General features: G+C 48.0%; 1 protein-coding gene across 2 annotated transcripts in view; it reads left to right on the plus strand.

The window, feature by feature from the left end:
- PABPC1 (poly(A) binding protein cytoplasmic 1) overlaps positions 1 to 24,744 on the plus strand; it is a 200,111-nt gene that overhangs the window by 169,601 nt on the left and 5,766 nt on the right. For both annotated transcript variants that reach the window (XM_033933124.1, XM_033933123.1), the window contains exons 13-14: positions 5,370 to 5,454; positions 16,777 to 16,907. In XM_033933124.1, coding sequence (XP_033789015.1) covers positions 5,370 to 5,454; positions 16,777 to 16,907 — 216 coding nt within the window. The remainder of the gene's footprint in view (positions 1 to 5,369; positions 5,455 to 16,776; positions 16,908 to 24,744) is intronic.

Below are 24,744 nucleotides of genomic sequence, written 5' to 3' on the forward strand. Positions count from 1 at the left end.
ACAGAGATTTCGGCAGTTGGAACCCAAGTACAGTACCGGGTAAAGCTTTGGATTCTTGCCCAGAAATAGCTAAGAAGAAAAAAAAATTTTTTTTTTTTTAAATTTAAATTGAATCAGGTTGGGCAGACTGGATGGACCATTCGGGTCTTTATCTGCCGTCATCTACTATGTTACTATGAGCATAGGGAGGTTGGTAGAAGATGAGTCGCACAGCAGAGTTTTGCACAGTTCCTCAGGAAAATTTTTGAGACAGCTAATTTAGGTGTCGAAGCTGCTGTGGCTATGTCATTTGTGGCCTGCGCCTGTATGGCTCGGCTGCATACACTCGAGACTGAGGTGGTAGATCCTCCTCCTCAGCTTTTTATGGCTGGGACGGACTACTTGGCAGATGCTTATATGACCTTGTGAGAGTAATTGCAAAGTTCTCAGCCTATTCAATATCATCCCGCCGAATGCTCTGGGATTCCACCTCCAAAGCAACCCTGGCTCATCTGCCTTTTAAGGGGCAGTTATTATTTTGCAAAGGGTTGGATAATCTCATGGATGTAATTTAATAATTTATTTTTTAATAATAATTTATTTTTTTTGTATACCGCCATACCCAGGGAGTTCTAGGCGGTTCACAACAAATAGATGAATTACATACAGTGCGATTGAACAAGGAGGAACATAGCAAGGCAATCGAAAGGTCAAAACTTGTTTACATTGACAATTTGGGTGGGGTTAAGGGCTAATACAGAGCATATACAGTAAGTACTGTAAGAGAATACAACTGGATTTAAGAGAAGGGGGAACAGCATAAGTCTAAGGGGCCTGGGCATTCTACTTTTTGTGGCGCCAGAAGAACCTTTTGGGACTTCAAACAGTTTTCTCCCTCCTCATCGCAGAGATCTTTACAGAGCGTCAGAGGGCAATATGCGGGCTACAGACGTTCCCAGCCTGCCTGACCTGTCAGCAAGACACAATTATGCCAGGAAGACGGGGATCCCCCCCTAAAGATAGGGGGGTCGGCTTTCAGGGTTTCTGCCTGTCTGGATGCGCATTACCAGATATCAGTGGGTCTTGGAAATTATTCAATTGGGCTACAAGCTGGAATTTGACCAACCCCTGTCTAATTTGTTCGTGATTCTCCTGCAGGGGTCAGGAAAATGCGCGCAGAGTCCAAGCTACAGTTTAGCGCTTGCTGGATATTCAAGCAATAGAGCTAGTGCTAAGCGATTTTTCGAGCTCAGGCAGATACTCTGTTTACTTTATCATGCCAAAGAAAGGTTCAGAAGATTGGAGACCTATTAGAGATCTGAATCATGTGAATGCGACCCTCAAGATTCCTCAGTTCCGGATGGAGACCTTGAAGTTGGTCATTGCGACGGTGTCTTCAGGGGAGTTTCTGGCCTCCTTGAATCTTATGGAGGCATACTTGCACATCCCTATTTTTCCAGCTCACTGTAAATTTCTAAGGTTTCATGTGCTGGGTCAGCATTATCAGTTTTCAGCTCTGCCTTTTGGCCTGGCAACGGCACCCCAGACGTTCACCAAAATGATGATGGTAGTATTGGCTCATCTGAGAAAGATGAGGTTGCAAGTTCACCCATATCTGGACGACTGGTTGTTCAGAGCTCCCTTGTTGGAAGAGGGGCGTTTTACAGTGGAAAGGGTGCTCCGGGTACTGGAATCCTTGGGCTGTATTGTCAGTTTCCAGAAGAGCCCCTGATGGCCAGGCGACCTGGGAATTCTATTCAATACGGCAGAGGGTCGCTTTTCCCTGCCTGAATCTCGCAGACAAAAGCTGTGTGTGCATATTTCAGCTCTGCTGAAGTCGGCTCCGTCAGCGTGGGATTACTTGCAGGTGTTGGGCTCCATTGTAGCTGTGCTGAATGTGGTACCCTGGGCGAGAGCGCACATGCGTCCTCTTCAACATGCCTTGCTTTCTCGGTGGGTGTCACATCTAGATGCCTTGGAGATGCTTCTGCCATGGACGTTGGAGGCCAGAGCAAGCATGGACTGGAGTCTTCGCCCATAATCGCTCTGCAAGGGCATCCCGTTGCAGATTGCCTCCTGGACTGTGGTAATCATGGATGCTAGTCTTCAGGGCTGGGGGGCTCGCTGCGATAGTCATCCATTTCAGGACTGTTGGACCCTGTCGCAGAGGAAGTGGTCCATCAACAGGCTCGAGCTAAGGGCCATTCGGCTAGCCCTGAGAGCATTGCAGACTCATCTGGAGGAGCAGGTTGTTCAAGTTTTTTACAACAATGCGACAGCAGTGGCCTATGTCAATCGACACGGAGGAACCAAGAGCACTCCTTTGGCTCAGGAGGCTTGGCTTCTGTTCCTTTGGGCGGAACATCATCTCCTGGCACTGACAGCGTTCCATGTGGCCGGAGTGAACAGTGTTAAATCGGACTTCCTCGTCGTCAGAGTCTGGATCCCGGTGAGTGGACCCTGTTGTCTCAGGCGTATCAGAAGATTGTGCGACATTGGGGTCATAGAAACATAGAAAGATGACGGCAGAAAAGGGCTATAGCCCATCAAGTCTGCCCATTCCACTGTCCCACCCCATTAAGTCAGAGTGCTGCTCGACCCACGTAGAGATCCCACGTGGATGTCCCATTTATTCTTAAAGTCGAGCACGCTAGTGGCCTTGATCACCTGCACCGGTAGTTTGTTCCAGTGATCCACCACCCTTTCTGTAAAGAAATACTTCCTGGTGTCACCACCAAATCTTCCTCCTCTGAGTTTGAGCGAGTGCCCCCTTGAGACTGAAGGTCCCTTAGGAAAGAATATGTCGTTTTCCACCTCGACATGACCTGTGACGTACTTAAATGTCTCAATAATGTCACCCCTCTCCCTCGATCTCATGGCGCAAAACAAGAAAGCGCCATGCTTCTTCAGCCAAAGATTCAAGCCCAGAAGCGCAGGAATTGAAGTCCTTGTACATCCACGAAGTCCCTGGTATGCAGATTTGATGCAGGTGTGAGTAGGATGCGGTCTGCGCCTGAGTGCCTTCATGGACCTTCTTACTCAAGGCCCAGTGGCCATGGAAGATCCGGGTCGCTTTACTCGCACGGCTTGGCTTTTGAACATGCGGTCTTATAACGTAAAGGCTATTCGTAGCTTGTGATTGCTACACTTCTCAAATCCAAGAAGTTTTCCACAGTGTCAGCCTATGCTAAGGCGTGGAGCACCTTCAAACATTGGTGTACCCAGGATCAAGTAGACCCTTTTGCGGCTCCTGTGTCATGGGTCTTTGCTTTTCTCCAGGCTGGTCTGGATAAGGACCTCTCTGTGGCATCCTTAAGAGTCCAGGTGGCCTGTCTATCTTGTTTCCAATCTCCGGATAGCCGTGCCTCATTGGCGTCACATCCAGATGTTGCTCGCTTTTTAAAAGGGGCTCTTTGGGTCCAGCTGCCCGTTAAGAATCCGTTCCCAGCCTGGGATCTTAATGTGGTTTTGTCGGGCCTTGCTAAAGCTCCGTTTGAGCCTCTTCGTGATGACTCGCATCTGGATCTTCCAATCCAGACAGTTTTTTTCTGGTCGCCATCACTTCTGCCCATAGGGTTTCCAAGCTGCAGGCTTGTCTTGTAGAGACTCTTTCCTCTGAATTTCGGAGACGGAAGTCTCACTTTGGATTATTCCTTCCTTTTTGCCTAAGGTGGTGTCAGCGTTCCATGTCAATCAGGAGGTGTGTTTACCTGTTTTTCAGCCGACAGGTTCCAAATATCAAGATCATCTACTGAAAAGGTTGGATGATTTTCACCTTTCTGACCATCTCTTTATGCTGACGCAATTGATTAAACGAGGTACTCCCACTTCCAAGGCCATGATCTCCCAATGGATCTGTAGGGCCATTTCCTTCACTTACATTTTGGTGGGAAAACAATCTCCTGTGTGGCTTCTTCATGGGCAGAAGCGCAATCTGTTTCTCCTGTGGAGATTTGCAGGGCGGCGACATGGTCATCTCTTAACACGTTTATCAAATTTTACAGAGTGGATGTTGCTGCCAGAGGGGACTCAGCTTTCAGGTCCTCAGTCTTGAAAGCCAGTGCAGCAAGCCCACCCTTGCTCTCTGAGGGACTGCTTTTGTGCATCCATATGGTCTAGAATGTCTCGCCTATTGCACTGGAAGAGGAGATTATGTACTTACCCTGATAAGATATTTTCCAGTAGATAGGTGAGACATTCTAGACTCCCCACCTTGTCCTTGCTGTGCCTGCTTTCAGTTTTCCTTGTCTCGTTTGTCTCCTTTGCTGTTACCAACTTGTTCGTGGATACCGATCAGCACTTAGGGGCTGGGAGGTAGTTACTTGTACATATGTTCAACCTGTTTTGGGAGTAGTTCCTGAGCTCTTTTGAAGCCTATGTTGGCGGTTAAGGGTGCTGTTTAGCTTGTCGTTACAGGTGCCTCTACTTCACAGATGTGAGTGTCCTTTCATGCATGGGTACTGACTGATGGGAGGAGCTAAGTTAACCTGTGAAGTACTCTAACGGTGGAGTGGAAAACTGGAATGGTTCTCTTCAGCAGTCCATGCGAATAAAGGAAAATACACTTCCCCCTCCGCATTCACAGTAATAGGAGAATGGCAAGGCAGCGAATAGAGAAAACCCACAAATAATCTGACCTGTTCCAGTGAAGAAAGTGCAGCTGGGAGGATTGATTTTTTTTTTCTGTGCATTGCTGGGAACAGTGATTTTGCAACGCCGGGAGTAGCAATTTCCTGTGATGTAAATTTGGGGGTGGGGCCTTTGATCGAAAAACCAGAAATAACCGAAACCGCGGATTGCAAATATGGAGGGGTAAGTGTAACCCTATGTTCTAGAATGTTTCACCTATCTACTGGAAAAGATTTTACCATGGTAAGTACATAATCTCCTTTTGCTTTGTACAGGGGATTTAAAGAATTTTTTAAAAGGATTGCTGCAGAGAATTGAATTTCTGCATAAAGGGGTGTGTTCAGTATGAACTAAGGTTTAAGGTCTATGTGGCCACTTCAAGACCACTTTTATGTTACACCAAAACTAAAGGTACGTAGGCCAAAGTGGATACGTATCTTTTCAGACATTGGTTATTCCTATCCTAAACAATTTAATAGCAATTTGAAGTCTGCTAAATGTAGAATACCTTTGACTGCTCTGTTAAATTGAAAGTTTCCTATATAAAACATAAACTACTGTGTTGCATATATATACTGTGTAGTTCCCTTACCTTATTTATAAACAGTACAGTAAGGAATGGTTGCCATTTTTTTTGGAAGTTCTACAATTTCTTTGTACTGTTCATTGATTGGTAGTAATTTTCAAATGTATAACTTGAAAAACTGAACTTAAGCTTTTTAAACTAATTAACTTATTTAAAATGTATTTCTTACTTGTAGCCGGCTGTCCATGTGCAAGGTCAAGAGCCCTTGACTGCTTCCATGTTAGCGTCCGCCCCTCCACAAGAGCAAAAGCAAATGTTGGGTATGTATGTTATCTAAAATAACATCACTAGAATATAAAGGGTAAAAATACTTATGGAATAGCAACATTGAATTTGGCAATCCACCTACTATATTCAGCTCTTCATGAGAACTGGGAAGGACCCCTGGAGACTATGAGAGCATCTGTAAACATTACTTATCAAGAGACTGCAGATGAGTCTAGGTTTTGCAGGAGCAGTTTACTAGTTAGAGTAGCAGACTAAGGACTAGAGAAGTAAAGGGGTTCAAATCTTATTTCTACCACCAATGCTGCTTGTGGCATTGAAGTCACATCCCCCCCCCTTCCATCCTCAGGTACAACTTAATTACAAATCCACATGGATTTGTGCATCTGATTTTTATGTCAAGCTCAGATTTAGAAAAGGCAAGTTAAGTACAAAACCAAAATCTTGCATGTATAAATAATCATTGTGGACAAAGTAAAAACTAGACATGCAAAGCACTTACAAGGCCAAAGTAATGCATCTGTTGTATGCTCCTTCTCTCAGCCTAATATGGAGTATTCAAAATTCTATGAGTATTTTCAATAATATCTATTACAAATACTAACTAACTCAGGAGTTGACAAATCTTAAATGCCATATCACCATGGTGACCAGAAGTTTCCCCTGTGTCTGTTCTGCAATTTATTTTAACTGCTGCTGTCGGTACAGGATCATCTTCCATTGTGTACTGCATAGTGATCTTCAAATTTGAATCATACAGTACTACAACTCCTGTGTTGGTCTTGGGGTTTCAAGTCTCATGAGCAGTATGAGAGCTCTGCAACACACAGGTCAAACTCGGAGCCGCAGGTGCAGAGAGGAGTTAATTCCTGTTCTAACAGTGTTAGCAAATACAAGATAAGTAGAGCTAGCCCAGTGGGGAATCTGGGGGAGTGGCTGGCAAACTGGCTAGGGACGGTGGCTGTGAGGAGTCACTAGGTGTGCTGGCTGGATGGAGGGGTAGCCAATTATGGGTAGGAGGGAGATGATGGATGGATAGAGGGAAGAGAACAAGACTGGGTGATAGGGAGAGAGGCTGGGTTGATGTCAAGATGTTGGGAGAGAGTGGGACTGGGTTGACAAGAGAGGAAGAAAAAAACGGGTTTGGGGGTCTGCTAGTGTGCATTTAAGGCCTGATTTACTAAACTTGCTTTTCCATTAGACATGGAAAAGGAAAACAACCTTAGAAAATCAGACTTTAAAGTTACTTTAGATACCTGTTCTACTTTTCAACCTCTATGGATACAACGGGAGTGGGAGGGAAGTAAAAGATTTTAACTGTTCACTCATATATTTTTGTGCTGGCTTCTAAACTGGAATAAAATTTGTTTTGTCAGAGCCTATGCTAACTAAAACTATTCCAGGAAACATCACTTTAAAATAGTTTATGGAGAAATACCATTAATATGTCATTAATCTCTGTGTGCTACATTCTTCCCTTCCCCAGCAGCCTTTTTGGCTTCAGACTGCTATCACCCCCATAGCCTTAAGTTTTTCCTCTGCTACTCTCAATTCATTCTCATCTAGTGGAATGGATTGACAGCCCTCCTCAGGTTCATTTTCTTTGTGCTTAAAAGTAGTGGTGTGGGATACTCCTTTCAGCCACTTGAAGAAACTGAGCAGGCCTTTGAGCTGCTTGGCTGTTGGTGCAATTTCCTAGCTGTTTGTTCTAAGGCTGATAGATTGATTAGATTTGGAAGCCAAATATATGAGCACCCAAAAGAGACAGCAAATATACAGTGAAGTCAATAGGTTCTAAGAGTGGTATCTTGGACAAAAGTGTGTGAACCGGGTAAAGCACCCTGAACTAATGTACACCAAACCCAAATAATAATATTATGAAACGGGATATCCTCAGTGTGAGGTAATAGCGAGGGGAGGAGAACCTCCAACGCTAAACACAAAGGCAGCGGAGGGAAGCCCTACCTGCACACCATCACTGGATATCTCCTTTGTGCTTAACACAATAGTGAGTAATAGTGCAGTGAGTAATAAATGAAATAATTAATATGTAAATCAATCACACACAAAAAGAGGGCCAAGATACCACTCTAAGAACCCCCCAGCCAACTCCAGAAAAAGTAAAACTTAGCTTGAATTGACGAATGGATGAAGTTCTTTCGGTAACAACATGTCCAAAAACAAATTCAATGACTTATTCATCAAGCTGAGTTCAACCAAGCCCGTTTTCGGTGATATGGTGCCCCTTCATCAGGAATCCATTAAAGTTGAAATACTGGAAACATCAAAAACGTGAAGGACAGCAATCCAAGCTGGCTGGAAGGAAGGCGCTTTTTGGAGTTTTTGCTGTGTGAAATATATGAGCACAACATAGATATCAGCTTACATATGATTCTGAATATTTGGTCTTTAGTTATCTGAGGATAGTACTAGATGCATTTTAAGTATGGCTGAAACATTAACGTGTTAATGTGATTAATGATGACAATTTTAACGGGATTAATGGGTCTGGCTGACAGCACTTCTAGTGTGCTCCAGAAGTGAAGTCAGGCTGAAGACAACGTCGAAGGAATGTTGAATTACTGCTTCTTCTCTGCCGTTGCCACTGCTACGCACCTCCGAAGAGCTGTCTTGCCGCCGTCACCACCTACCCCCAGAGAGCTGCTCTTGCCGCTGCTGCCCACCCCTAGAGAGCTGCTCTTGCCGTGCTGCCCACCCCTAGAGAGCTGCTCTTGCCGTGCTGCCCACCCCTAGAGAGCTGCTCTTGCCGTGCTGCCCACCCCTAGAGAGCTGCTCTTGCCGCTGCTGCCCACCCCCAGAGAGCTGCCACTGCTGCAAACTCCCAGAGAGCTGCCGTTGCTGCCCACCCCCGGAGAGCTGCTATTGCCTCTGCTACCCACCCCTGGAGAGCTGCCTTGATGCCGTTTCCGCCGCCGTCTATCCTCAGAGAGCTGCCTTGCTGCCACCGCCAGGGGTGAACAAGCTGCCGTGCCTACCATGGTTCACTATAGCTCCTTCCTCTCACTTTTTATAACCTGCCGGCAGTGCTAGTGATTAAAGCAGATCACTGCCAATAAGCTTGTTGGCTCCAGTCTCTCTCAATTTCCTCAGTGTCTGCTATACTTGAACAGGAAGCTACATCAGCTGTTCAGGTGTAAGCAGGGACTGAAGAGACTGTGGAGCTGGAGAGCTTGCTGGCAGTGCTCTGCTTTAAATGCTATCAATATAGTTTGGAGTTCTTATGCTTTCAGACGGACTTCCTGGGACACCAGGCCGCGCAGTGGTATAAATTGATATCTGGATTTATGAATAAAAACCCAAGAACTGGTCTCGAAGACATTTGGAGCATTGAGATTAAGGATCAAATTTCTGCGTCTCAATGGCCACGAATTTGGTCTTGGAGGATGAAATGTACAGTATCCGCATCTGTGAGACAAACTTGGTTCTTTTTTTTATATAGAGCATTATCCCAGGACAAGCAGGCAGGTATTCTCACTAATGGGTGATGTGATCCAACGGAGCCCCGATGCGGACGCTTCTTTGAAGAAAAACTCGAAGTTTCGAGTCGCCCGCACCGCGCATGCGTGAGTGCCTTGCCACCCAGACCAGGGTGCATCTCCTCATTTCTTACTTTTCCGCAGAGCCGAGAAGTTCGTCTTTGACTCTCTACGCAAAGTTTTCTTCACTTGTGCCTTCTAAGTCCGTGGTTTTGGTTTTATTCAATCTTAATCGCTGATTTTCGTCGTGTTTTATTGTTTTTTAAAAAAAAAATTTCATCGTTCCGTTCGACTGGGCAGGCCACGTGGCCGCAGCCCCGCGGCTTCGATCTTGCGGCAGAGCTTTTCCGGCCTATGTCCCGGCCTATCACCGGTTTTAAAAAGTGTGACAAGTGCCAGCGCACGATTTCGTTAATGGACCCTCTTCGACGCTGTATTAGGTGTCTCGGGCCTGAACATCTCTCGAAATCGTGCCAGCCTTGCTCTACACTTTCAAGCGCTGTTGCGTTTTGTGGGAATCGCTGTTCATGGAGTCCTTGACGGAGCCGTCGACATCATCTGCAACTCCAAGCCTACCACCTCTGCGGCGCCGAGTCTCATCAAGCCCGCCTCGTTCGTCCCTGCTGCGACGCCTTCCTCAACCTCCTCAGGTCAGGTAGCTCAGCAGCCCATTCCCCCAGTAGTGTTAAAAGTGCCTAAGGCCTCGAAGACCAAGCACTCACACACTGCCCCCAAGGGAGCGCGAGGTCCGCGCAGGTGGTCCCATTTCAGATGCGGATCCATCCTTGCCGGCCTCGTTCCAGACCATGCTACAGAAGCAATTCATCGAGCTCTTTACCACGATGGGGCCTCAACTTCTTTCCCAAATCCAGCCTGGGCACGTGGAGGCCTCCCGCGAGGTAGAGCCCCCTCCAGTGCCTCAGCGGGGAACACACTCTCAACAGGGAGCAGAGTCTCTGCGAGTGTCTGGTCTGGCAACTATGCATGCATCGCAAGGAGCAGAGTATTTGCCCATGCCTCCATTGGAACCGATTCACTCGATGCAAGGAGCAGAGTCTTTGCGAGTGCCTCCATTGGAACCGATCACCCCGACAGGGTTCAAACCTCTACAGCAACCACCCCTGCTTCAATCGACCGCTTCCAGCCCCATCCACTACCTGGGAGCCTCAGTGAAGACCTACTCGCCTCGCCCATCGAGGCCGACCTCTCGACACAGTCCGCATCACCGATCGAGGCACTCGTCCAGGCAGGCCTCGCCTCATCGGAAGCAAGCATACCTGGAGTATTCGCCACCGACTACTACTCCTCCACCGATGCCAAAGCTCGAGGACACGATGGGATCTCTCTCATCTTCTCGATCCCTGTCCCCAATGGATCCGGAGGCCTCGATCTCATCGAGCCCGTCCCGAGGCCCTGCAACAGCCGACCAATTGTCCTTCTCCTCGTTCCTTCGACAGATGGCTGATAACATGGACATCCCCCTGGATACGGGGTCCAAATTCTCGAAAGAATACCTCGAGACTATGCGCATCCCTCAACCACCTGCGGAGTCCCTCAAGCTTCCCTTACACAAGCTGCTGGACCAGACCTTCGCACGGTGCCTCGAGACACCTTATTCAATCCCCGCAGTGCCGAGTAAATTGGACACCAGATACCGCACTGTCCATTGTAAGGGATTCGATGGCTCGAAGCTCTTCCACCAATCCCTTTTGGGGGAGTCCTCACTGAAGCGATCCCATCCCTCCCAGGCCTACGCCTCCGTCCCACCTGGTAGAGAGGGAAAGACCATGGACCGGTTCGGCAGGAGAGTTTACCAGAATTCCATGATGGGCCTCAAGACTTCTGAATTACAACTTCTACTTCACAACATATTTGGAGTTTCTTTTGTCCGTACTCCAGAAGTTTATGCCCTACATGGACCCTAGGGCTCAGTTCGAGTACCAGGAGGCGCTGGCCTCGTTATCCCAACTCCGGGTACAGCTTATGCAGTCGTCCTACGATGCCTTCAAGCTTGCGGCTCGGACCGCAGCATGTTCGGTGGCTATACGCCGGCTGGCGTGGTTGTGGACCATCAACATGGACCCCAACCTCCAGGACAGGCTTGCCAATGTTCCATGCGCCGGCTCCGACCTCTTTGATGAGTCCATCGAGGTGGTAACCAAGAAGCTCTCGGACCACGAGAAGTCCTTCCAGTCCATCCTGCATCCGAAGCCCAGGCCTGCTCTTCCTCATCAATCACGCCCATCGTTGATCTACCAGCGACGTTACCCCCCGAAACAGGCTCCCCCCATCCGACAGCCTGTGAAGAGGCAGCACCCGCAGAAACATCAGCAAAAGCCTCAACCATCTGCTGTCCCTAAGGCTCCTCAGCCCTTTTGACTGTCTCAAAGAGGGCATAACCTCTGTCGTTCTGCCATTTTCAGTGATTCCACCTATCTGAGATCGTATCCATCATTTTTTCCATCGATGGACGACTATCACCACCGACCTCTGGGTCCTTTCCATCGTCAAGGAGGGATACTCACTTCAATTCCACCAGGTTCCTCCGGAACATCCTCCAAGAGAGTATCCTTCCAACTTGATACAGACCGCCGTTCTTCTTCAGGAAGGTTGCAGCTTGGGGCTGTCGAACCGGTCCCTCGGGACCAACAGAACAAGGGGTTTTACTCCCGGTACTGCCTTGTTCCGAAGAAGACGGGCGATCTGCGACCCATCTTTGACCTCAGGGTGCTCAACAAATTTCTGGTCAAAGAAAAGTTTTGCATGTTGACCCTGGCATCCCTGTACCCCCTCATCGAGCAGAACGATTGGTTATGCTCTCTGGATCTGAAGGAGGCCTACACTCACATCCCCATTCATCCGGCCTCCCGCCAATTTCTCAGATTCCGGGTGGGAAATCTTCATCTGCAATACCGAGTGCTTCCCTTCGGCCTGGCCTCATCCCCCAGAGTCTTCACCAAGTGCCTGGTAGTGGTAGCCGCTGCACTCAGGAACCACGGCCTCCAGGTGTTTCCTTACCTGGACAACTGGCTCATCAAGGATTCCATGTCTCAAGGAGTCGCCCTCCCGACTCAGAAGACAATTTGGTTACTACAACATCTGGGATTCAAGATAAACTTCCCAAAATCCCACTTACAGCCCTCCCAGTCTCTCCCCTTCATCGGGGCAATCCTGGATACTACCCAACTCCGAGCGTTCCTCCCTCTCCCACGCACGGAGGCTCTTCTTCACCTCTGCCATTCAATGTACTCTCGCCCTTCCATCTCGGCGAGACAGATGATGGTCCTGCTGGGCCACATGGCCTCTACAGTGCATGTGACGCCATTTGCCAGACTTCACCTCAGGACGCCTCAGTGGACCTTGGCATCTCAGTGGTCCCAGACGTCCGACCCTCTGACTCACCACATCCAGGTCACTCCTGCTCTACAACAGTCTTTTCGCTGGTGGATGCTTTCATCCAATCTCTCCAGATGCTTGTTCCACACCCCCCGCCATCAGAAAGTCCTCACGACCGACTCGACCTATGCTTGGGCTCATCTGGACGGCCTCCGCACCCAGGGTCACTGGACCAGCACAGACCGCCAGTGCCACATCAATCTCCTAGAACTCAGGGCGATCTTCATCGCTCTCCAGACCTTTCAACATCTCCTCCACGACCAGGTTGTCCTCATCAGCACAGACAACCAGGTCGCCATGTACTATGTGAACAAGCAGGGAGGCACGGGATCGGCCCCCCTCTGCCAGGAAGCTCTGAAGGTGTGGGATTGGGCAACTCACAACAACACCTTCCTAAGAGCGGTCTACATTCAGGGGGCGGACAATGCCTTAGCAGACAGCTTGAGCCGTCTTCTGCAACCTCACGAGTGGACTCTCAATTCCACGCCCCTTCATCACATCTTCTCTCTGTGGGGGACGCCTCAGATAGACTTCTTTGCAGCTCCCCACAACTTCAAACTGCCTCACTTCTGCTCCAGGATCTACACCCCTCAGTGCCTCGAGGCAGATGCATTCCTCCTGGACTGGACGAATCACTTTCTATATGTGTTTCCTCCATTTCCTCTCATTCAAAAGACTCTGGTCAAGCTGAAGTCAGACCATGCCACCATGATCCTGATTGCTCCACGGTGGCCCAGGCAACCTTGGTACTCCCTTCTACTCCAACTCAGCAGCAGGGAGCCATACCTTCCACCAGTTTTTCCATCTCTGCTTACACAGCATCAGGGATCTCTGCTTCACCCCAACCTGCAGTCTCTACACCTGACAGCTTGGTTCCTCTCAATGTAACCCCTCTACAGTTTTCCCAATCTGTGAGGGACGTCCTGGAAGCTTCACGGAAGCCCGCTACTAGACAATGCTACCACCAGAAATGGACTAGATTCTCTGTTTGGTGTGTCTCTCAGCGCCAGGAGCCTCAACACTCCTCCTTGTCCTCGGTTTTGGACTATCTTTTGCACCTGTCTCATTCTGGCCTCAAGTCTTCCTCGATACGAGTCCATCTCAATGCAATCGCTGCTTTCCATCAGCCTCTTCAATGGAAACCTCTATCTGCTCATCCTGTGGTTTCCAGACTGTTCCATGTCAATCTTTCCCTCAAACCGCCTCCAGTGGTTTGGGATCTCAATGTTGTTCTTTCACAACTTATGAAGCCCCCATTTGAACCTCTTCACAAGGCTCACCTAAAGTATCTCACTTGGAAAGTGGTGTTTCTCATTGGCCTCACTTGCCCGAAGAGTCAGTGAGCTACAAGCCTTGGTTGCGGACCCACCTTTTACAGTATTCCATCATGACAAGGTGGTTCTCCGCACGCAGCCAAAATTCCTTCCTAAAGTTGTCTCAGAATTTCATCTCAACCAATCCATTGTGCTTCCAGTGTTCTTTCCGAAGCCACATTCTCACCCTGAGGGAGAATCTGCCCTGCATATGCTGGACTGTAAGCGTGCTTTAGCCTTCTACCTAGAATGCACCAAGCCTCACAGAACTGCTCCTCAACTTTTCATCTCCTTTGATCCGAACAAGTTGGGATGCCCTGTTTCTAAGCGCACCATCTCTAACTGGATGGCGGCTTGCATCTCATTCTGCTATGCCCAGGCTGGATTGCCCCTTGACAAAAAAATCACAGCCTATAAGGTCAGAGCGATGGCAGCTTCTGTAGCTTTCCTCAGATCAACACCGATTGAGGAGATTTGTAAAGCTGCCACTTGGTCCTCGGTTCATACCTTCACTTCACACTACTGTCTGGATACTTTCTCCAGACGGGATGGACAGTTTGGCCAAACTGTATTGCAAAATTTATTCTCCTAAGTTGCCAACTCTCCCACCATTCCATTCTGGTTAGCTTGGAGGTCACCCATTAGTGAAAATATCTGCCTGCTTGTCCTGAGATAAAGCAATGTTACTTACTGTAACAGTTGTTATCCAGGGACAGCAGGCAGCTATTCTCACATCCCACCCACCTCCCCTGGGTTGGCTTCTCTGCTAGCTATCTGAACTGAGGAGACGCTCCCTGTTCTTGGCGGGAAGGCACTTGCGCATGCACTTGCGCGGGCGACTCGAAACTTCGAGTTTTTCTTCAAAGAAGCGTCCGCATCGGGGCTCCGTTGGGTCACATCACCCATTAGTGAGAATAGCTGCCTGCTGTCCCTGGATAACAACTGTTACGGTAAGTAACATTGCTTTTTGGACCCCAGTTCGTTTTCAAAAATTGGATAGCTCTTTTTTTTTTTTTTTTTTTTTTTTTAAATCTTTATTCATTTTACATCTTACAACAAGTGTATCAATAAATGACAGTTGAAATTAAATACATCACTTGAATTTCTATCATATTTAACATTTATACATAAAATTTAATCCCTTCCCTTCCACCCCTGCCATAACATATGCAATCAAATATAACCTATAAAATATTCTTTTCTACTGATAAAATTGGATAGCTCTAAGTCAAATAGATGCTGGCATTGTCATCTCGAGCCAGGGACTTTAGATCATTTACTGTTCTATTGTCCATTAATTTTGGCCTTTTGGAAATCAATATGGGGCCAAATAAATTGTTTATTGAAAAATCCTGTGGCATTATCGTACGACACGATTTTATTTGGAATGTCAATGAGAGCAAAGAGTCATATTTCATTTAAAAACAATAGACTTTTATTGATTATGACAGGGGTCGCCATACAACATATCACAAGTAACTGGAAGAATTGGAGTAAACTTAATTTTTATTATTTTTTTTTTAATTCTTTATTCATTTTACATCTTACAAGTGTATCATAAAATAACATTTAAACTTATACAATATCACTTGATTCTCTATCAATTTAACTTAAATCATAATATTTAAATCCTCCCTCCCAACCCTACTAATTCATATGTAGACTTAATTATAGTTTTTGGTGGAACTCACGTTGTCACATTTATAGAATGGAAAAAACAATAGCTATACAAAAATGAAATTATAATAAATTTAAGGAGATTTGGGGGCCATTGATAAATTATTGTAATGAATAGATACCTTTTTTTCAATATAAGAACATTGCAATACGGGGATGGGTTGGGGGTTCTGAATTTTATCAAATGTTTAGATCATTAGAAAATAATTTTTATAAAATATATTTGATTATATATATTATAGTAGGGGTGGGATGAAACTTTGTTTTAATGTTGAATATGATAGAAATTCAAGTGATGCATTCAGTTTCAATGTTGATTATTGTTACACTTGAAGTAAGATGTCAAAATGAATAAAGATTTAAACGCTAGCACTACTGGCTGGCTATAAAAGATTGGTTAGAGGGAGAGAAGGAGATCAACTGATCTGACCCTGTGGGGGAAAGGAAGGGAAGAGAGATAGAGACCCGACTACCGGGGGGGGGAGAAGGAAGGAGAGAGACATACCCAATCACAGAGCGGGGAAGAGACAGACATACCCAACCACAGAGCGGGGAAGAGACATTGAGGGAGGGAGATCCAACCATGGAGGAAAGGAGGGAGGAAGAGAAGAGGGAAAGAGACCCAACCATGGAGGGAGAAAGAGAAGAGGGAAAGAGACCCAACCATGGAGGATGGGAGGGAGGAAGAAAAGAGGGAAAGAGACCTAGCCATGGAGGGAGGGAGAAAGAAGAGGGAAAGAGAGAGACCCAACCATGGAGGAAGGAAGAGAAGAGGGAAAGAGAGAGACCCAACCATGGAAGGAGAGTGGGCAGAGAGGGTAGGATCACAGGAAGATTTGCTGAGAGAAAGAGTTACAGATGAGGAGATAGTGTGATGTTTAAGAGGGCTAGATTCTGGAAATAGGGATGGAAAAAACAAGAGAAATAGTGAGCACAGAGTTGGTGGGCAGAGGGGGTACCCACGGAAGGAGAGGGGAGGGAAGGGAGATGATTGTGCTCATGAATGGCAGGGAAGAGACAGAAACTAGACAGATTTGAAAAGGAGGAAGAAAAGCTGATCATGAATATAGGACAGAAAGTAAAGAAGAGGAAAAAAAAAAGTGAATAGACAGAGCACAGGGAAGCAGAACAAGATGTTTACAAAGATAAAATCACCAGACAACTAAGATAAATTATTTTGTTTTTAGTTTAGTAAGGGAGTTAATGAGATTTGATATATTACCTTTCTATGGGACAATTGAATTGAAATATGTCAGTTTTGAGAATAACAAAGAAAAAATAAATTATCTCCAGAACATCTGTATACACAGTTTTTGTTTTCATCAGTTTTGAGAATGACTGCTATGTATATATTGCACTATACAGGACAAAATGTGAGAGGGCACTTTATGTGATTAATCACGATTAATCATGTGATTAAAAATTTTAATTTGATGTACATTTCTAATTTTAAGTTTTCTTGTTCTATTTCTAGGTGAGCGACTCTTCCCTCTTATTCAAGCCATGCATCTAAGTTTAGCAGGTAAAATAACTGGCATGTTGCTGGAAATTGATAATTCAGAGCTTCTCCATATGCTTGAGTCTCCAGAGTCTCTTCGCTCCAAGGTGGGTAGATACTTTTCTCCTGGGTTTTTTGTTAAATAAATGCTCTCAAAAGATTTTGTATGAATAAAACTTGGAATGAGTCTTTGGGTGTCATTTATTAAGATTATTTTCCCTGCAGACAATGGGAGAGAAAGTCTTAATAAATTTGGCTCTTTGTGAAAGCTTTCCTGCTCTTCTTCTTGATGCCTGTGCAAATGTTTATGAACACCTCAGAGGAGTTTAAGCTTTTCATGAAGACTTAAGCCTAGTTTACAGTGAATGTGGTTCTTGTCTTGCTGTTGTATACCCTCTAGGTGACACAGGCTCAGAAAGTTCTCATAGAGCAGTGTTGTAGTTAAATATTTTATGTATTGCTTTATTAAAAGAGCAGTTACAGAATGAGCTTTACCTATAAAGCATCAAATTTTCTATAGATATAGGTGAGTGTGTTTGCTTAGTGGAAGAAGGTGTCTGTCACTAAATGGAGGGCTGGCTATATGCGAGTACCTTATTGCAGGAATGCTTCCTTTCCAGAAAAGACCAACAGGATGCCCAGCACCAGAAATCAGTGTGGGGGGGGGGGGCAGATTTGTTTGGCAACACACATGTGAACATTATAACAGACATCCTCTGCTTCTGGGACATAGCTAAGCTCTCATCTGCAGAGGTTGACTTGATGTGGATGTGCTCATCAGCGAACTCCACTAGGTACATCTCTGCTTGTGCACACAGCTCTAGTGTTATAGTGTATATAATGTTCCCCAGTCAAATTTCAGTGGGTGTCAACTAGTTTGGATTATTTATTTACAAATTTATAGACACTGGTTTCCAAAATTAACAACTAAAATAAAACAACGTAGTTGCAACAAAAGAAATAATACAAACAAATAATCAACAGTCATAAAAGTCTATTTCATAGTGATAAAATAAACAAGTACCAATCATAAAAATCTATTTCATAAACAGCAATCATAGTGAATCAAAGCTAAACTGATTATCAGCAAAAGCCTGAGTAAACAAGTACATTTCTTTAGCACTCTCCAGACCAGTAGAGGTTAACTTTACGAATGGGTATATATCTAATCATGACCAGCAGGTGGAGACTGAAAACAAAACTTTGGGACAGTATATCCTAGCCCCTCCTCTCTATTTCCCTCAGTCTTCTTTCAGTCTCCAGCAGGTGTTGAGTGATCTGTACCCATCTCTCTTGGTAGGGCTGTTGGAATTTGTTTAGGGGGTTTATTGTCCCTGTTTTTAGCCGGACGGAGCTTGGGCGGACTCTGTTTGGGGGTTCGTCCGACCTCGGGGGTGTCAAACCCGGCGGGTCACGAGCGGGGTCCCTCCCCCCACTTCCTCCACCTCCCCACATTTTTTTAGAGGAGCCTCAGCAGTATCCCTTGCCCCCTAAATCAAGCAAGGCATATTGCTTCGAGAGCCTGTGGAGTCTGTTCTGTAAAAAAAAAAAAAAAAAAAATCCTGAGGTAGTGCTGGTCTGAAGGGTTGTTTCCCTTTAAGAAAACTGTATTTTACTGTATTTTTTCATGTAACCAGCACTTTTTTATAGCTAGGTCGCGTATGGAGCAATTGTGCCCTTCTCCGGGGGAGTAGGCCACAATTTTAGTCCAGCCGCGAGGCACTCGCGGCCGGCCTGAACTCGGCGGTTTGGGTCGGTGAGGTGGTGGAGCTCCGTCGGCAGCGGCTGCAGGCGCCCAGAGCTCCCCGCCGATGGTGCCTCGCGAGTCGGCTTGGAGCAGTGGGGAAGCCCGGTCTTCCACAACCGCCCACGGAGGGATTCCCCGAAGGATTCCCTCTCAGCTGATTTTTTGACAGCTGATGCCGGCTTGCCTGCTTTAGCGGCTGAGACTATTCAGGTTTCTCAGCCGCTTCAGGCTATGGAGGGAGCTTTTTTGGCGGGAAAACCGCCATCTTCTCTGTCTGGCCCCTCCATTTTGTCTTCCACCTCAGGTGACCTTCCCCCTGTTTTGACTATGCAGGGGCAAGGTTCTGCTGGGTCCCCTGCTGTGGCAGGGGGTCCCTTGGGACCCTCGGGGGGTTTTTCTCCTGAATTTTTCTTTTCTTTATGCAGAGCCTATTTTCAGGCGGCTGGGGGTCCCGGTTGCGCCCAGGGGGTTTCGGGGGGTGGGTTTTCCTCCGCGCTCCCTGCGGCTTTGCCTCTTTCGTCTGGCGTGACGTCCCCTCCGCCGCCTCCCTTGTCCAAGCGTCCGCGGGTGTCGTGGGACGAGAATTTGTGGTCGGAGGAACGGGTCGGTCTGGAGGAGGACCTGGACCCTTCTGAGGAGTTCCAGGACTCTCTGGAGGGGACGGAAGCTGGCGGCGGGTTGTCGGATTTCCCGTTCTCCAGTGACGAGGCGTCCGTGGTGCGCCTTTTTCAGAAAGATGAGCTGCCTGACCTTATTCAACAGGTTTCTACGGTTTTGCGTTTTGAGGACGCGCCGCAGGAGACTCCGCGTGTGGGGGACCCCCTGTTACGGGGGATCCGTTCCGTTTCCCGCTCTTTTCCTATGCATCAGGATATTCGGGATATTATTTTGGAGCAGTGGAAAACGCCGGAGGCGCCGTTTCGGCTGGCGCGCAGCATGGCTCGCCTGTATCCCATTCCTGAAGGGGATCGGGCTACGTTAGCTTCGCCAGTCGTGGATGCGGTGGTCTCGGCAATTTCCAAGCGGCATACCGTGCCTGTTGAGGGCGGTTCTGCCTTGCGAGACCCTGAGGAGCGCAAATTGGAGAACATCCTTAAGCAAAATTTTCAGGTCTCTGCCTTTGGGGTCCAGGCAGCTATTTGTGGGGGACTGGTCGCTCGCGCCGTGTTTCGGTGGGCGGAGCGGGTCTTGGATCGAGAGTCTGACGACTGGTCTCTGGTGGATCAGGAGGTTGCGAAGATTGAGATGGCGGCCTCATTCCTCTCAGATGCTCTATATGACTTGGTGCGGATATCGGCTAAGTCTATGGCTTTTGGCGTGGCCGCAAGGCGTGTGTTGTGGCTGCGCGCTTGGGCGGCGGATGCTGCGTCCAAAGCTAAGCTTACTAAATTTCCCTTTCGAGGGTCGTTTTTGTTTGGAGAGGACTTGGATAAGTTGATTCAGACTCTGTCGGACTCGAAAGTTCCCCGTCTGCCGGAGGACCGTGCCCGCCCGGCGTCTCGGGGGGGTGCGGCCCGGGGGCGTTTGCGGGATTTTCGCAAGTATCGCCCTGGGCGTGGGGCTGCTTCTTTCCAGTCTCCGGGATTTTCCCGGGGTCGGTTCTTCCAGCGCATGCAGCCCTTTTGGGGGGCCCGTCGGGGGGCAGGGAATCCCTCCGCCGGTTCCCCCGCTTCCCGTCCTGCACAATGACGCCTTGCCGGCGCCCCCTTTGGTTCCGGTGGGGGCTCGGCTGCGCGAATTTTTCCCCAAATGGGCCGAGATCACGTCCGATCAGTGGGTCCTGGAGGTGGTGCGGGACGGTTATGCCCTGGAGTTCGCCCGCTCTCTGCCGGATTTTTTCCTCGCTTCTCCGTGTCAGACTCCGGGGAAGACGCAGGCTTTTCGCCAGACCCTTCAGCGCTTGCTAGATCTCAGGGCAGTTGTTCCGGTGCCCCCTCCGGAGTGGGGCACGGGCAGGTACTCCATTTACTTTGTGGTGCCCAAAAAGGAGGGGACTTTTCGGCCCATCCTCGATTTAAAAGGGGTCAACAGGGCTCTCAAGATTCCCTCTTTCCGTATGGAAACTCTGCGGTCGGTCATTCTGGCGGTTCAGCCGGGGGAGTTTCTCACTTCTCTCGATCTGACGGAGGCCTACTTGCATGTTCCCATTCGGGCCTCTCATCAGCGTTTCCTGCGCTTTGCGATCTTGGGTCGGCACTTTCAGTTCTGTGCGCTTCCCTTTGGGCTGGCCACGGCTCCTCGGACGTTCACCAAGGTGATGGTGGTCGTCGCGGCAGCCTTGCGGTCGGAGGGTATCCTGGTACACCCCTACCTGGACGACTGGTTAATTCGGGCAAAGTCGTTGCAGGAAAGCTCCCGGGTTACTGCTCGGGTGGTGGAGTTTCTCCGGTCGCTGGGCTGGGTGGTCAACCTTTCCAAGAGTCGGTTGGTCCCGGCTCAGCGTCTGGAGTACCTAGGGGTGCTGTTCGACACCTCCTTGGGGAAGGTCTTCCTCCCAGAGGGCCGGGTGAGCAAATTGCAATCTCAGATTCGCCTGCTTTTGGCGTCCCGGTGTCCTCGGGCGCGAGATTTCCTCCAGGTCTTGGGGTCGATGGCGGCGTCCCTGGACGTGGTGAGGTGGGCGCGGGCCCACATGCGTCCTCTCCAGTATGCTCTGCTCCGGAGGTGGTCTCCCCAGAGGCACGGGATGGATGTTCCGGTTCCCCTGCGAGGCTTGGCGCGCTGCAGTCTGCGTTGGTGGCTCCAGACCCCTCACCTAGTTCAGGGGGTGGGTCTGGATCTCCCGCAGTGGACGGTGCTCCTGACGGATGCGAATCTCCTGGGTTGGGGGGCTCAGTGTTTGGGTCACTCAGCTCAGGGCACCTGGTCCGCGGAGGAGGCCGCCTGGTCGATCAACGTGTTGGAGACCAGAGCGGTCCGTCTGGCGCTGTTGGCTTTCCACTCCCTGTTGCTGGGCAAGTCGGTCAGAGTGCTGTCGGACAATGCCACGGCGGTGGCTTATGTCAATCGTCAGGGGGGCACCAAGAGCACTCAGGTGGCGCAGGAGGCGGCTCTGCTCATGGTTTGGGCGGAATCCCATCTGCTGGACCTCTCGGCCTCTCATATAGCCGGGGTAGAACATGTTCAGGCAGACTTCCTCAGTCGTCACTTCCTAGATCCAGGAGAGTGGTGTCTCGGCGCCGAGGCGTTTCAGTTGATAGTGCAGGCTTGGGGGCAGCCCCTGATGGACCTGATGGCCACGGGTGGCAACGCCAAAGTGCCCCGCTTCTTCAGTCGTCGCAGGGACGGTCTGGCCGAGGGTCTGGATGCTCTGGTCCAGCAGTGGCCAATGGAGGGGCTGTTGTATGTGTTCCCTCCTTGGCCGCTGGTGGGCAGGGTGCTTCTTCGCATTGTTCACCATCCGGGTTTGGTGGTGCTGGTGGCGCCGGATTGGCCTCGCCGTCCGTGGTATGCGGATCTGGTGAGGCACCTGGTAGCGGATCCTCTTCCTCTGCCTCTCTCGGACGACCTTCTGATGCAGGGTCCCATTCCCATGTTCGACCCGTCTCCCTTCTGTCTTACGGCGTGGCTCTTGAAAGGGGTCGCCTTAGCAAGAAGGGATATTCAGACAAGGTGATCTCTACACTGTTGGGGTCCCGGAGGCTTTCTACCTCTCGGGCTTATGTGCGGGTTTGGCGTCTCTTTGAGGAATGGTGTCGGGCGCGGGGAGTGACCTCTTTTCGCGCTTCTCTGCCTAACATTCTGGAGTTCTTGCAGGATGGCCTGGATAGAGGCCTGGCTTGGTCTTCTCTCCGGGTTCATCTTGCGGCCCTGTCGGCTTTTCGAGGGTTGGTGTCAGGTCAGCGTTTATCGGCTCTTCCTGATGTGATTCGGTTTTTGCGGGCGGCCAAGTTGCTTAGGCCTCCCCTACGGCCCTCGGTTCCCTCTTGGGATCTTAATCTGGTTCTCTCTGTTTTGGTGCGTCCGCCTTTCGAGCCCTTGGACGACTGTTCTTTGAAGGACCTTACTTTGAAGGCGGTCTTTTTGGTGGCCATTACTTCTGCTAGGCGTGTTTCTGAGCTGCAGGCTTTCTCTTGTAGGGCTCCCTTCTTGGAGTTTTCTAGGGAGCGGTTCCTTCCTTTCTGCCGAAGGTTGTTTCTCCTTTTCATGTCAATCAATCGGTGGTTCTCCCGGTCTTGGGTGGTCGGGAGGGCTCTTCTGAGCAACGGCAGCTGCGCAAGTTGGATGTCGGTCGGGTCCTTCGCTCTTATGGGCAGCGGACCCAGGAATTCCGGAAGTCCGATCATCTCTTTGTCCTCCTGGCGGGTCCTCGTCGGGGAGCTGGCGCTTCTAAGGCTACTATTGCGCGCTGGATCAAGGAGACGATTGCTTCCGCTTATCTTCTGAAACAGCAGCCTGTTCCGGAGTTTCTCAAGGCTCATTCCACTCGGGGTCAGGCGGCTTCTTGGGCTGAGTCGTCGCTCGTGCCTCCAGTGGATATTTGTAAGGCTGCGGTTTGGTCCTCCTTGCATTCCTTTGTTCGTCATTATCGGGTTGATGTGCAGGCGCGTCGGGACGCGGTGTTCGGTGAGCGTGTACTGGTATCGGCCCTTCGGGGGTCCCGCCCGTGAGAGGGACTGCTTTGGTACGTCCCATTCGTAAAGTTAACCTCTACTGGTCTGGAGAGTGCTAAAGAAGGAAAAATTAGGTTCTTACCTGCTAATTTACTTTCTTTTAGCTTCTCCAGACCAGTAGAGGTCCCCACCCTGTCTGTTGTTGTTGTTGTTGGGGCTGTTGCGCGGGCAGTTTTTGGTTTTTGCTGCGGGTTCTAGTATTTTTCTAGGGCCGGGGAGAAGTGAAGAACAGCGGCTGTGGCTCGGCTGGCTTAGCTGGCGAGCTGTGGGGACATTCTTCCTTCGGGAATTTCTCCTCTGCATTTTCCAACAGCATTTTGGGTATGTTATTTGTTACTCCTTTCGGAGTATTGTTTTTTTCTCTCTGTTGTTTTCCAGTTCTTGGTTCTGCTTGGCTATTCGGCAGACTGAGGGAAATAGAGAGGAGGGGCTAGGATATACTGTCCCAAAGTTTTGTTTTCAGTCTCCACCTGCTGGTCATGATTAGATATATACCCATTCGTAAAGTTAACCTCTACTGGTCTGGAGAAGCTAAAAGAAAGTAAATTAGCAGGTAAGAACCTAATTTCTCCTTTGCGCTGTTCTCTAAATTGCACTAACGAGTTACTTTTGCAAGTCTTTATGAAAAGTATTCCAGAGGACAGCCTCCTCATAAGAGATGGATGACTGTTTAGATTATGTATTTAGAGGAGTCTTGTTTTTGTGTGGACTTTTTTATTTTTTAGGCCACAGAGGTTACTTTGAGATAGCTCAGCTTTTATTTCTTTTTTTTTTTGTAAATCTTTATTCATTTTCAAAAAATTTCAACAAGTGAACAATAAATATTCATAAAATACATTAATTAATCACTTGACAATCTTATTTGTATTACTTTAAATAACTAAATATAAAAGTCCCACCCAAATTCTTTAATAAATTTCCATTCTCAGAAACTCCAAGTGTATAATAATTATTCAAAAATATATTAATTAATTACTTGACCTACTTATTTGTTTTACTCTAAATAAATAATTATAAAAGCCACACCCCTCCCACCCATCCTGTAAAACGTAACATTATCAATTTTTATCAATCATAATCCCTCCCCCCTTTATCTTATCTAATACTCCGGTGTTTAAAATGTCTGATCACTAGAATAAATCATCAATGGCTCCCAAATCTTTTTAAACTTATTATAAGTACCTTGTTGCATAGCAAATACTCTTCTAATGTATTCCTGAATTCCCATGAGATACCAGTCTTAGCAAGTGAGGTTTCCATCTATTGTATGTACATTTTTTTAAATTTAATATAATTTATTCATTTTTAAAACTTCAGTTGTGCACAAAAGATGATGCATTTACATAAATTATTATTATTACAGCATAATATACTTAATAGAATAAAGACAAGTCTTATTTTCTCCCACCCACTTTCCAATTTACAAACACCTCATAAAAATACTTACAATCAACCCTTCTATATTTCTTAACAAATGCCAAAACATATCCCCCTCCCCCCTCCCCCGATGTGAATGTTTTACCCAATTTATACAAATAAATCAATCTTTACAATATTACATGTCCTCTAGTCACCAGCTCCCTT

Source organism: Geotrypetes seraphini, chromosome 2 (assembly GCF_902459505.1).
Source record: "Geotrypetes seraphini chromosome 2, aGeoSer1.1, whole genome shotgun sequence".
NCBI lineage: Eukaryota > Metazoa > Chordata > Amphibia > Gymnophiona > Dermophiidae > Geotrypetes > Geotrypetes seraphini.